At 36.6% G+C, this 14,656-nt stretch overlaps 1 protein-coding gene across 19 annotated transcripts in view; it reads right to left on the bottom strand.

The window, feature by feature from the left end:
- CYRIB (CYFIP related Rac1 interactor B) overlaps positions 1-14,656 on the bottom strand; it is a 146,479-nt gene that overhangs the window by 29,698 nt on the left and 102,125 nt on the right. For 7 of the 19 annotated variants that reach the window (XM_041768414.1, XM_041768415.1, XM_041768410.1 and 4 more), the window contains one exon: positions 2,679-2,761. The exons of 5 other annotated variants lie outside the window; for them this stretch is intronic. In XM_041768414.1, the coding sequence (XP_041624348.1) occupies positions 2,679-2,751 (73 nt within the window). In that variant the 5' untranslated portion in view covers positions 2,752-2,761. Of the gene's footprint in view, positions 1-2,678; positions 2,762-3,680; positions 3,764-14,656 lie in introns of all 19 variants that reach the window. 7 more of the 19 variants (XM_041768423.1, XM_041768422.1, XM_041768411.1 and 4 more) reach the window with 2 other exon arrangements.

Below are 14,656 nucleotides of genomic sequence, written 5' to 3'. Positions count from 1 at the left end.
AAAACCATGTGTGTGCAATGTATGTGAACTAAAGGAGTAGTGATTTAAAGACATCTTCATTATGTCAACTACAGGATTCCATTAGATTATGTCTTACATGCATAAAAACACTTAATTTGTATACAATTTGATACAAAACGCCAGTATATCTATCTGTATGGAATTAATTCTCTAGCTGCCCAAATAGATACAATGATAGATTTAACTACTAAGAATGATGGAAGAGTAAAGCCAAATTACTCTGGTAACCTGAATATTATTTTTCAACCAGAAACAAACAACGTAGTACTAAATATTCTACTTAATAAAAGAATGTGGCTTTATTCTCAGTAATCACAAGGAAATGGCAAATCAACTATATGGACAATCTTGAGTCTGGTATACAACTGTTGAAGACAGGACTCATGTGCTGGGTGCTAAAGTCACTGAAGTAGTCTAATGATAAAATAAACTTTTGGGGGATCCCTGGGTGGCGCAGCGGTTTGGCGCCTGCCTTTGGCCCAGGGCGTGATCCTGGAGACCCGGGATCGAATCCCACATCAGGCTCCCGGTGCATGGAGCCTGCTTCTCCCTCCGCCTGTGTCTCTGCCTCTCTCTCTCTCTGTGACTATCATAAATAAATAAAAAATTAAAAAAAAAATTAAAAAAATAAATAAACTTTTGGAAATGCATATATCCAGAAGGAGGCAAATATGCAAATAGATGAGCAATAAAACTAAGAGAACTCTAATGATGGAATCAAAAGAAATCATTTCAAAATCCGGGTAGGAAGGAACAATGGGCAAACTGCGGCCTAGTATACAACAGATCATCAGGTGTCTAACAAAGTTCTACATTGGCTGATAAGGCAACAAATATCACCTTTCACTTTCCATCTGCTTTTAATACATTCACATTTCATATGTAGTTCTTCATTATTGGCTATTGGTGGTGGTGGTGGTATTAGTAATTTTAATCTACTCCTGCCACTAAATTAGATATTTAAATTTTAAGGATAATGGTTCAAACCCTTGAAGACTGTAAAACCAACACCAAGTAATATTTAAGATACTATAGTAAATTCATGCTTCTCACTTGACCACATGATGCTACGTTTATAAAAAGATCAAGTGCCAAGTCTTGAACAAGATCTTGACTGTATGAAGCCAAGATTCTGCAAATGTAAGGAATTTGAGACAGAATAAAAAGGAGACAGAATAGCAGAAAAATGTACAAGACCAGTTTGAAACAGATGCAAATAAACTAAAATACAGCTCTAATGTAAGTTGCCTCATCTGAAAGAATCTTCAAGTAAGCAATCTGCTTAACATCCCCAAGCTGATTAAAATTCATGCTGAACATGCATTTAAAATGGCACTGTTAAATTGTTGAGAAGGGTCAAGAAAACTAATATTCATTTAATAACATCTTTAACATTTCCCCCTAAAAACCCAACAATTTAATATGGTCCTGATAGTCCCATTACTCTTCTTTGATAGCCTATACACAGGACCCAAATATAACAGAACATTTATAGGAATGTAATAAAAGTAAAAAAATGATAGAAATAAATCAGAGACCACAAATTATTCCATAAAATGGGATAAACTACAAACTGATTCATATGAACTACCCTGGTTTAAAGAAATATATATATATAAATTATTCAAAAAATAGAATGTATTGTGTAACAGAAGTTGATGGAAAATGCAATGACTCTGGGGATAGATTTTATGGGACTTATTTGTTTTTAAAACCAGAAAAGGTCTTAAATTTTAAGAATTTAAAAATCTGTTCAAATGTTTTAATCTTGAATAAAAATGCATGGGATCACACAACTTAGAAACTTCTATCTCTTCACCCTTTCCTAACAATTTTCTAATAATGATCAGTTAAAACAGCAACATTCACACTGAAACAACCAATTTAATATCATTGTTCCCAATTTGACAACCAGATAAGCTAAAGCGATACAGACAGCCAAAAAGCAAAAGCTTTCCAACATGCACAGGGGTCAATGACACTTACCTGCCACTCTTAGACCATATTACAATAGGTCATGCAACATAAAACAAACAGAAGGCAAATTACTTAAAGGTCTGTGAACCTATTATTTTTCTTTTTATTTAGAGTTAGAAAAAAACGAATTCCTGAAATACATACATATAATGAGTTTAACTTTTCAAATTAATTATCTGTAAAGATTAAATAATTAAGGTTCACACTTACCTTTTAATATTATGCCCAAACTACTGAGCTTTGAATGGCCTTCATGAACAGATTTGTATTTAAAATACTTCAAGTGACAAAGAGTAATTAAAGCCTAGTCAATTTTTTTCAACTATGATAAATTTTTCCCCAAATATTTGGCTTCTATTAATAAATCTTGAAGTAGCATTTGTCCTTTCCACCAAAATTTTTCATAAAAATGTTTTCATTAGAGTATCTCCAATTATAAAATAATGTTCAACTAGGAGATAGGACTCTCTTATAAAAATTAAAATAAAACATTTTATCACAATTTAATCTATAAAATATAACTTGCAGTTCTAGAAGGCACCAGAAATTTTACTCAAACAATTCATAGCTCAGTCATGCAAAGCAGTTAAGAAGATGGCAAAGTGGAAACATTCATTTAGTGCAAGACAAACGCAGTCTACTGCAGGCAAAGAGAAATAGATATAAAATCATCTTCTCACTTTCAAAATCAAGGAAAAAATTTGGCCCCTGCTCAAGGTCTGTGCATGTCAAAACTTTAAGAAGATTCCCCATGTTAAGGTACCTGTCAAGACAAGAATGAGAAAAGAGAAAATATCCCTTTATAAAAAAGAACATCTGAAAAATTTTTTTTTTTTTTTTAAATAGTAACAGGGAAAATGTTCATTAGGCCATGAATTCGTCCTTCAGGTTACCCAGACTGTGCTCTGGCAGGCAGCAAACCGGGTTCTCAAGGTGTTGATATGTAGGACCTAGAGGTGAAATGTGGTTTTCCTGTACACAATGGCACAATTGTTGCTCTAATTCTTCTCAAAATTCTCCCAAGACAAGTTTCATTAATGGCCTTATAATGAAAAATTCTTTAAGTATTCCAATAGTGCTAGTTTTCTGAAAAAGAAATTTCTTATCAAGAATTATTCACATGTAATCTTGTTTAATATTGCACTGAAACAACAATTTATTTCAAAGCCAAATATTAAGAGTTTTGGCCACAGCTCACCTTTGCATTTCATCTTAACATAGCAGAATGTTCAGCTTACTTCCTGCATGCCATTCAATAAAGCATAGATTTCTAACCAAATTTGATTAATAAATTTGTGGAAGCCGTTTAGAGTACTGATTCTGGATATGCAGCACGACACCGATTTTCTCTAAGATTATCATAGGATTCTGAGCAAACACATTGCTGGGCGTAGTCACCAAGGCATACTATTAGAATGTTCATCATAAGGCTGCTTGCTTCATGGACTAATGAAAGGACAGCACTGGCTACAGACTCAACATGATTTTAGCAAATGAAAAACTAAAAAATTATACATATGATGGTGATGTTTGCCTACGATTAAGAAAAAAATCATGCAAACTTTGTTTGATCCCCATATTTTATTAACAAATATTCGGGCCAGCCTTCACTGCGGTGTGACTATAGATCATCTTTCACCTTTACCATTATGCACCAGCTGTGAAGGGCTAAAGAGACTTACTTTCAAAGTCCAAGAAAAAATGTGCTGCATTGTGGTCTATGTCCCTGGTTAGCACCTTAATGAGATTACCCATGCCAGCAAACCTAAAAATAAAAATGGCAACATCATTTAGTTCCAGTAAAAAAAAATTTAAGCAGAGGCCTGGGATTCGGCAAAGGCTGGCTTGCTCATAATTACCAACAGGTGCAGGTTTATATACTTCTGGCATTGAAAATTTGGAACAACAAAAGCACATTTGGCTCTGAGTTTATAGCCCTTTCCCTCTTTTCCACATATCAAAAAAGTTACATAAAGCAAGATTGGAAAAAAGATTAGATTTTTATACATATAACTTGCAATATTTACATTTGATTAATACACCTACGCTAGTGTTACTCCTTTAAAATGTTTGAGGCATATATTCTCAACTTAAATTAACATCAAAAATAGATCTCTCAAGTAAGTAAAAACTATTATTTTTAAGTAATAGGGATATTTTTCTCCTTGCAGAATCAAACCCTATTGGGAATACTAGGAAGACAGTATTCAAACCACATTTAACCATTAAAGACTGAAGGGATTTATCAATTGATGACCCATTTAAAGAATTTTACCACAAATAAACCAGTATTTCTGACATCTTCTATACTCTTAAAATTAATCAGATTTTTCATTATTTAACTCACAGACTGATAATTCAATAATATCAACTATATACAAACATACAAAGTATATAACTTGGAAGTTAACACAGCAAACAAGCAAAAGGGAGCCAGCAATCATCAAAACTAGTTAAGTTGGCAGAGGAAAAACGGTAAAAATTAAGGCATCAGCATAAATCTTGCCCCCAAATTTGCCATGAGCCAGTGAGGATGAAGGTGGAAGGAGGTGTCAGGAACATCCAGGAAACCAGGTTCAAACCATAAAGTTGCAATATCTATAGGGAAGGCAGACTATGATACCACAGGCACCCCTCACCCTCCCTTCTCCCAGTTTCAGTATTTTTTTCCTCCCAATATTGAACTGCTAGATGAAACAAAACATAAAGGTAACTATTTTTATCAATGAAAGAACACATATTATTACTCACTCCCATTACAAACAATCTGAAAAGAGTTCGGACTTCTGGCATCTGTGTTGTCCATTCCCCTCTCTTCCCTCACCTACTCCCTGGACAGTAGCATACCTATCTAACTAACTTTGTGCTTCCCAAAGAGGAAGTAACAGTACAGGCATAACAGTTACTTGCTTTACAGGTCAAAGTGTGGGGGAATGACACACACACTTCTTAGAAAATGTTAAAATTTATTCACAAATGTTAAATTTATTTCACAAATGTTAAATTGATTCACAAATATGATAAATACTGAAAAGTCCTCTCTCTTTTAAAACAGTATTATTCCTCCAGTGGGAGAGGTCAGAATCTATCTTATTTTTGATATTAAAATCTTTATCACAAAATTTCACTGGAAAGATTTTGTACAGTGTTTTATATAGATAGATAAACTGAGAGTAAAACTAAGAGGGAAATATTTCATCTTAATTATCTTCTACACTACAGAACTTTAATTCTATGCTTTTTTATTACAGGGAAAATATAAGCATTTTCTCAAGATCATCACATCCAAATAAGACCTCAAACTGGTTACCAAATTTACTCAAGAGTTGTTTTTTTCCCTTTGGAACCATTTGGAAATAGACTATTTCACAGCTCTAATTTTTAAAAGCTTTCACATATATATGGAATATCTGTTTCCAAACATATATAAATTCCTTCTCTAACAAGAACAGAGACCAAATATACACAGAATTACCTAATAGTATCAAAATTTCAACTACAAATGGAAAATAAGCACAAAAAAAGAACTGTAATTGTCCTTAAGAAGAAAAAGGCAACACACCATTTGGTGTTAAGAGTGGAATGGAATCAGACTAGAATTCCTTCTTCTATGGAATCAGACTAGAATTCCACCTCTAGCTGACCAGCTGTCTAACCTTGAGGATGCTAGTTAACCTTTCTGGGTCTCATTTTCTTCATCAGTAAAACATACATACCATAGAAACTATTTTAAAGGGTTATTAAGAGAGTTCGGTAAGATTAAGCACTAATTTAGCAGTGTCTGGCAAACAGAAAGTATGTGATAAATGTTGGCTACTGTAACTATAGCCTTAAAATTACAAAGTAATTTCTGAAAAATAATAGCTGTATACTTTAATACAAACTAGTCAATTTATTAATGAATTTCAATGTCATAAATCAGAGTAAATGACAAAACTAATGTTTTGGCCATTTTTGTCAAGGATATTGCTGAAATGCTATCCTAAAATTAGTCCTATGAAATTATCATCAGGTACAGGAGGAAGGGAGATTAGGTTTCCTTACCTCTTTACTTGTATGAATACAGTCAATCCTCAAGGAAAATATTCAAAACTAGCCAAGCTTGTCTGTTCTATTTTCCTACACCCTCCTCTTTAAACTTCTTCCACTATTTGGTCCTTCTTCCAAGGCACCCTAGCCTAATGTGACCTTAATCCCCTAAATATGCATCATACTTGGTCCAGAACTAGTCATTCTCCCCAAGTATCCCAAAATTTAGAATTTCTTATCTCTTCAAATCCCAAACACAGAAACTTAGTTTGATAATAACCCAGCTTATCTGGTACAAGTTTCTCAACCTCAGTACTATTAACATCTGGGGCTGGAAAATTCTGTTGTGGAGCGGGGTCTGTCTCATGTGGTAGGACCTCTAGCAATATCCTGGGCCTGTATGTACTAGAGGCCACCAGTAACCCAAAACACGAGTTCTGACAACCAAAAATGACTCAAGATATTACCAAATGTCCCAAAGAGAATCATTCCTGGTTAAAAACCACTGAATGTAGTACAACTGCAGTCCAATGCATAAAGTTTCTTTACCATATAGCACTCAAGAAAGATCTATGTAGGGGCACCTGGATGGCATAGTTGGTTAAACATCCAATTCTTGGTTTTGACTCAGGTCATGATCACAGGGTCCTAGACTGAGCCTCGCACTGGACTCCACACCCAGCATGGAGTCTGCTTGAGATTCTCTCTCTCTCTCTCCCTCTGCCCCTCCCACTCATGTCCTCTCTAAAATAAATAAATAAAATATTTATAAAAAATCTATGTAGGCAAAACATACTATGTGCGCCTCTTTGAACAACACTGAATTCAGGGTGCTAAGGTGGCTCAGTCGGAGAAGCATGCAAATTTTGACCTCAAGGTCGTGAGTTCAAGCCCCATGTTGGTTATAGAGATTACTTAAATAAATAACCACGGAATTTTTCAAAGATCTGAAAATAGTTTGTTATAATATTATCATTTGTTGTATCTTTTTAATAAGGGTAAACAAATCAAAATCATATCCCTGTCTTGCATACTTTTTAACTCTAGCCAAAACCACAACACACAAAACCTCTTCATCCCCTCATTTCAATGAATACAATACTGTAGCTAACTGTCAGGACTGGTAGGTACCAGGCTGCCTAGGTTCAAACTCCAGCTATGCCACTTACTTTTAAGCCTTGCTGCTATAGTCCAGTTTCCTAATTTCCCCATGCCCCATCTGTAAATTGCGCATAATATTAATATCCACTGCAGAGGGTTCATAAAATCATTAAATGGGTTAATATAGAAGCAAAACATGTAGTAACCATGCTTGGCAATCTATTTGGTGCTAATGCTATGGCTATGTTAGAGGATCTATTCCCCAGTAGCAGAACCCAAGGAATGTGAGGCTTCAGAGTGTGTGGCAGCCGTATTTCCTGCCATAGAGGAAAACAGTCTATCACAAGAGGATAAAACCAGCATGCACTTGAGAAAGTGTCCTCAAGTCCTAAAGTCACTAATTTCTAATTCCATTTGTTCCTGAATTCTAGCTGCCATTTCCCTCAGTTTAGTTGCTAGATTTTCCTCTGGCCTTAAGATATCCTAGTTTATTTCAACCAATTTCCTTTCTACCTGTTTAGTTGAAGTGGGTTTCTGTCATTTACATCTAAAAAAGAGCTGACTACATTTGGGGAATATGAATAATAGTGAAAGGGAATATAAAGGAAGGGAAAAGAAATGTTGGGAAATATCAGGAAGGGAGACAGAACATAAAGACTCCTAACTCAGGGAAACGAACTAGGGGTGGTGGAAGGGGAGGAGGGCGGGTGTTGGAGGGGAATGAGTGACGGGCACTGAGGTGGACACTTGACGGGATGAGCACTGGGTGTTTTTCTGTATGTTGGTAAATTGAACACCAATAAAAATTAATTTAAAAATAAAATAAAATAAAATAAAATAAAATAAAATAAAATAAATAAAAAATAAAAAAGAGCTGACTAATAAGATTCTAAGTTTCAGATTAATAAACACAATACAAAAGACACCAAAAGATATAAAAGAGTTTTCAGATTGTATAAAACTTGGGTCAAATGCTTTTTATATTTTAGAGGCACAATTTCAAAGTAAGTAATAAATATTATAATTTCTTTTTTAAAATATTATAATTTAGAATAATAAACTTACAATATGATTTAGAAGAAAAAATCAAAGATTCTCTTTGAGAATAATCTCAAAGATTATTTTATTGTAACTTTTGGATTAAATATTATAAATATTTACTAAGTAAGCTAAGAAGAAATACGACACACAGAAACCAGATATAGGTCACTCCAAGTGTTCCTAGTATTTTTTTTAAAGATTTTATTTATTCATTCATAAGAGACAGAGACAGAGAGAGAGAGAGGGGCAGAGACACAAGCAGAGGGAGAAATAGGCTCCACGCAGGAAGCCTGACGTGGGACTTGATCCCGGGTCTTCAGGATCACACCCTGGACTGAAGGCGGCGCTAAACCACTGAGCCACCCGGGCTGCCCAGTTCCTAGTATTTCTGATAAAACTTTGTGACTGTGAGCTCTTCTGTTACATGTTTGTTCCAAAGTTCGTGAGTTATCTGGAAAGGAACTTGCTCTTCCTGGCTTGGAGTCTGTGGAATGTATTTTTGAGCTCACAAAAGCACTTAATAAATACACTAGACCATTTTCCATAAAACATTTGAAAAGAAGCTTCTTTAATGAGAAATAATAGAAGCCAACAGAAACACAACTATACATTACAGTTAATATACTATTTCCTCTCTTTTTAGAAAATTCCTAAGAGATGCTGTTACTTCACTTATCCTTTCCAGCTCAGGGGCTTTATAATGCTGTCTCCTCTGCCTAGAATGCTAGTCCCCCAGACTTTCCCATGGCTGGCTGTTTTCACTCTTCAGGCCACATCTCATGCCCCCTCTTCAGAAAGGCTTTGTCTGCCAATCTTATCCATAGGTAGTTGCCCTACCTATCTTCTATAACATCACCCAACTTCCTCCTTCAGCATATTTAACACAATCTGAATTACTGTTTGTCAGTTTGCTTCACATCCAGTTTATAAACTTAATATTTCTGGGTGGGGGTGAGAAAAAAGGAAAAAACACACCGATTAGCTTTCCTATAAATGAAGGTTTCTTAAATTTGAACCATGAATTCTTTGTTGTGGGAGCTGTCCTGGGCACTGCAGGATGTTAAGCAGCATACCAGGCCTCTACCCCTGGATACCTGGTATCACCCAGTGATGAGTTGTAACAATCAATACCACCTCCAGATGTTGTCAATTATCTCCTAGGGGACAAAACTTCTCCAGTTAAGAACCACTGCTTTCAATGTAAGGCCACTAACATGGAAGAGCATCCTCAGTTCTGCCCACAATCCTACTCTGCATCTCCAATCCATCTACTCTCCTACTTCACCACGTGACCATTCCGCAAGGCAATTTATTTATTTTTAATTTCCTCACACTTCTAACAATCTACCTAAATCGTCACATGAAAGAAATGACTTCACTACATTGTTTACAAAAAAAAAAAAATCTACTGTTCTTTCTACCCTTTCTTCATCAGTAACCACTCAGTCTGCCCTCTGCCTCTGTTCCTGAGAGACCTGGTTCTCCTACTCAAGGCTTTATGTCTCCTGTACACCATCTTGCTTATCCTCTTTACAGCAAAAACTGGTCATTAAACTGTCTGTAGTTATTTCTTTCTACTTTCTACCTTTCCAATCTGGCTTTTATTCACATCAATATAATAAAATTGGTCCCTTTCAAGGTCACCAAAACCTGTATCTGGTTAATTCTAAAGGGCAATTCTCACACTTCAACCTACTGGATCTCTGAACAGCCTTTGACCCAGTTTATCACTCACTCTTTGCTGAAATACTTTCTTCATCTGACCTTTAGGACAACCCATTCTCCTGAGTTTCTTTCCTACTTTATGGCTGTTCTTTTTCCGTATCTTTCCCTTTGGCATCCATAATTATTTCTTCCACCTTAAACAAAACAAAAATTTTCTTTGATTCTCTTTCCCCTCACCAGTTCCCCCCTAATCCTTCTCTTTGCAGCAAAATTCCTTACAAACAGTTGCTTACACTCGTTGTCTTTTATTTCTCTCCAGCCAGACTTTTGGCCAACTCTACACCACCAAAATTGTTCTGACAAAATCATCAAATAACCTCCATGTTGATAACTCCAATTACAAATTCTCAAGTCCTCACCCTACGTCCCTTCTCAGGAGCACCTAACATAACTGACTTTCCTCCTCTTCCTCCATACACTTTTCTCAGTAGCTTAGAGGACACTCTATCTCACCTCTTTTCACTGCTGTATCAGCCTTGTTCTTGCCACCATCACTTCTTGCAGGAATTACTTCTCAAGTCTCCTAACTGCTTCTACTTTTGCCTTCTATTACAAAGTCTTTTTATTATAAGAAGCAAAGCTCTTAAAAATATAAATCAACCACATACTTTGTTCAAAAACATGTAATGGCTTACTGATGCACTCAGAATAAAATCCAAATTTCTTACCAGGGCTTACAAAACCCTACATGACCTGCCCCTGACTCACTCTAGCCTTGTCTCCCATCACTCTCCACAACTGCCTGCTGTAGTTTCTCTAACAGAGCAAGATTCTCTTTCCATGGAGCCTCTGTACCTTTTTCCCTAAACTGGAATGCTGTGTCCACAGACCTTCAAGAGACAAGCTACTCTACTTCACTGAGGTTATAGCTTCAGACTACCTCAGAGAGGGCTTCTGTGACTAATCCATCTGTAATATCTCCTCCTCTTTCCTTTTCCCAAACTGATGGTTATCACCATCTAACCATATTCATAACTTTATCTGTTTGTGTCTGCCACTGCAAGCTGAACTTTTGAGAAGGCAGGGGCTCTATTTCGACAGCACTCTATCCCCAGCACCTGGAACAACGCTTGGGAATGTAGTAAGTAGTCATAAATATTTGCTGAATAAACAAATGATTGAAAATATAGAAACCAAAAATTTGTAAAGTTTTAGGAGTGTTCCAAGAAGAGGAGAGGAAAAACCAAAATAAATATTGACAACTAAAAACTAAATTTTTTTTAAAAAAAGACCTGAGAATTTAGAAAGGTTGCACATTTTCCCAGTCAAATCAATGTAGAGTCTGTGTCTCTCACTCTCTCAGTAAAAGCCAATAGTCTTATGAGGAACTAGTAAAAATTTTTAAAATATTAAAGTTAGAGAAATAAAGTGACAGATAACATGAATATCAAGAAAGTCTACAGTATATGCCCCACATACTAAGCAAGACGTAATATCCTTCTACAGCTATAAACATGGTTCCAAAGTAGGAACAGAGACTAACCTACATCATAATTCTGATCTTTATAAAACTGAACTGCATTCATAAAATTAAAAAGTCCACTATATGGAAAATGCTGCAATTAGGTGCAAGGCAGGTAGAAATTCACACAGTTTTGCTATCCCGCAAGCCAGTTGCAAAACTCTAATGCCATATTTCTAGATTTGGTTTATTAAGGATAAACAATTCTCAAGTGATTGCATAAAGCAACAAGTACAAGCAAAAAAAGTAGTAGAAACGTCAAAAAAACACTAATGGTATCAACAATCTCACTTGGCACATCTTCTAAAAATATTCAAGCATCATCCCCTTCAAACACTGCACTAAGTCTTGTTTCTAGCACTACTTCTATGAAACTACATCATCACTCTTTGAAAACAAATGTTGATTTAATATTGCAAATGGACAGCAAAGTGACTCCAGGAGTCATCGAGCAGCTGACAACAGTGCAAGAACAAAAATATTTTCACAGTGTCAAACTTTCAAAATTGGACTCAAAATTAATATCATAATAATTACATTTCAATAAATTTTCAGATTAATATATCCCAGCAGCATATTCTATGATGAGTTTTGGCTTTGGCCTTAGGTGAATACTGACTTTACTGGCCAAATGTGTATTTGATGCATCTCTTATATAAGGCACAAAGTAAATCTTCAATGTGGTGCAAAGTAAATATCCAATAAATACCTACTGAATTCATTTAAGAACTGTAAATAGGTGAGATCCAGTGACATTTATCTGAAGAATCAGGTACACAATAATTTAAAGAAGAGGAATCACAATTCCTTCTTACTTTCTAACAACTTACTTTAGGAACATAGTGGTTCATTATACTGAACATACTAACTTTGTGCACAAACTGGGAGACCTCCAACAGTTACAGTGCCATTGGAGAATGGAGAGAAATAACCAACTCAAGCCAGCCAATAAAGCATCTATAATAATTATCCTGACATTATACTGTTTGCTCTACTGACTACACTACAATGCACTATCATACTCTAACTTTCTCGTACCTTCTTCTCCAATTCTTCCTAACTAGAGAAGCTGCTAAACAAGATCTTTGTTCTAAGCACAATGACAATGACTGGGCAACAAATAGTTGTTCAACAAATGGCATAAAGCAAGATTTCTCTTTTTCTCTTGCCCCTCCTGTTTTCTGATCTTTATGTGGTAAACATGTTTAAAGATAATCTAAGCTACCAGGACATTAATTCTCTCCCCACTCCTGGTTTTACTGCATTTGGTAAAATAAGGAGACTATGCATCCCCTCTGGGACTCTACATTCATAGGGCTTTTTCCCTCTCACCTAAGACCATCTGAGCATACACTATTCAAGAACTAGAATTCTGAAAGGCAGCATAAAAATGGTGGCACTGAATGTACTTAAATCAACAAAGATAAATGAATACCATGTGGTCAAAAAGGTAGACTGTGACAGTTATATACCTACCAATGCTCACCCCCATCCAAGTCCATTGTTCTGTCATGCTGGGACTAAGAAGCTGAAGAATCTATTTCCTAGACTACTTTGTCAGCTGGCTACTCACTGGGCCCCATCAACTACAAAGAAACTGGAAGGTGAAAAGAAAGAAGGTCCTTCTTTGGGAACATCTGGCTGGCTCATTTGGAAGAGCATGCAACTCTTAGTCTCAGGGTTGTGAGTTCAAGCCCTATGTTAAGAGTAGAGATTACTTAAATAAATATAACGAGGGGGAAAAAAGGTCTTTTTTTTTAAGTCCTATCAGTATTTCCTGTCATCAAAAGCTACTAGCTATTTGGGAGTATCTCAGGGGCTCAGTCGATTGGGTGTCCGACTCTTAATTTTGGCGCAGGTCAAGATCTCGGAGTCCTGGGATCGGCCCTGCCTTCTGCGCTCAGTGCGGAAGTTTGCTCAGCTCTCTCCCTCTGCTCCTCCCTCCACCTCCATCATCCCCTCTCCCTTCCGCACATGCTCTACCTCAAATAATTTTATTTATTTTTATTTATTTAAATTTTATTTATTGATTTATTTCATAGAAACAAAAACAGCCTATGCAGGCAGAAGGGCAAAGGGGGAGGGAGAAAGAAGCAGGCTCCCTGCTCAGCCCCAATGTGGGGGTCTATCCCAGGACCCTGGGGTCATGACCTGAGCCAAAGGCACTTAACCAACTGAGCCACCTAGGTGCTCCTAAAGCTAAAATAAAAAATAGAAAATAATAAATAAAATAAAATAAAATAAAATAAAATAATATAAAATAAAATAAAATAAAATAAAATAAAATAAAATAAAATAAAATAAAATAAAAATGAGCTAGCTATGGCTCTAGGCTCCAGCTTCCTGGAGAAAGCCTATCAGCACAGTGGTGCCCGGTCCCTCCAGAGATCTGAGCTTCCTGTCTTCCAGAGCTCCTCTTTCGAGCCTAAATTCTGCCTATCCTACCTCTTTTCTTCTTTGCCCTCAGCTCAAGAAGTGACAGGTGCTTCCTATGGTTACCATTACTATCTCAGTTACCTCAGGTGACAGAATAGAATATGTATTTGATCTTTATCACCACCACCACCACCCCTCCCCGTGTCTAACCCACAGCTCCTAAATCCCTTGGAATTTCCTGGGTGACAGGAGCATCTTTATCTTAATGAGTCCCCAAGATTGCTTCAAGATGAGGACTGGTTGCTACAAATACCAAGGCATACTTAGATTTCAGCCCTACCTCTTGACCTCTGGCAAGGGGGGAGGGGGACTGGAGAATTGATCACCAATGGCCAAGGATTTATAGAAAGTCATGCCTATGTAATGGGACCTCCAATAAAAACCCCTCCATGATGGAGTCTCAGGAAATTCCAGGTTGGTCAATGCATCCACATATTGGGAAGGGAACACACCCCAATTCCATGGGGACAGAAGCCCCTATGCTCAGGACACTTCCAGACCTCACCCTATTTACCTCTTTGTACCTTTTATAAAATCTTTAGAATAAACTGGTACTAGTGTAAGTAAAGTGTTTCTCTGAGTTCTGTGAGCCATTACAGAAGATTAGCAAACCTGAGGAAGGAGTCATGGGAACAACCCTCCCCTCCCTGCACCTCCTTCACAGCTGGATGGTCAGATGTACAGGAAACCTGTAGTTTGTGAATGGCATATGGAGTAGAGGGGAGTCTTGTGGGACTAACCCCTTAACTTGTGAGGTCTAGGCACCAACTCTACATAGTTAAGGATTAGCATCAAAATGAATTGTAGGACACCCAGTTGGTATCTGGAGAGTTGGAGAATTGACTGGTGTGGGGGAAAAAGTCA

The sequence above is a fragment of the Vulpes lagopus genome, chromosome 9, assembly GCF_018345385.1.
Source record: "Vulpes lagopus strain Blue_001 chromosome 9, ASM1834538v1, whole genome shotgun sequence".
Classification (NCBI taxonomy): domain Eukaryota; kingdom Metazoa; phylum Chordata; class Mammalia; order Carnivora; family Canidae; genus Vulpes; species Vulpes lagopus.
The sequence above is the reverse complement of the archived record's forward strand: the minus strand, read 5'-3'. Positions and strand labels throughout refer to the sequence as shown.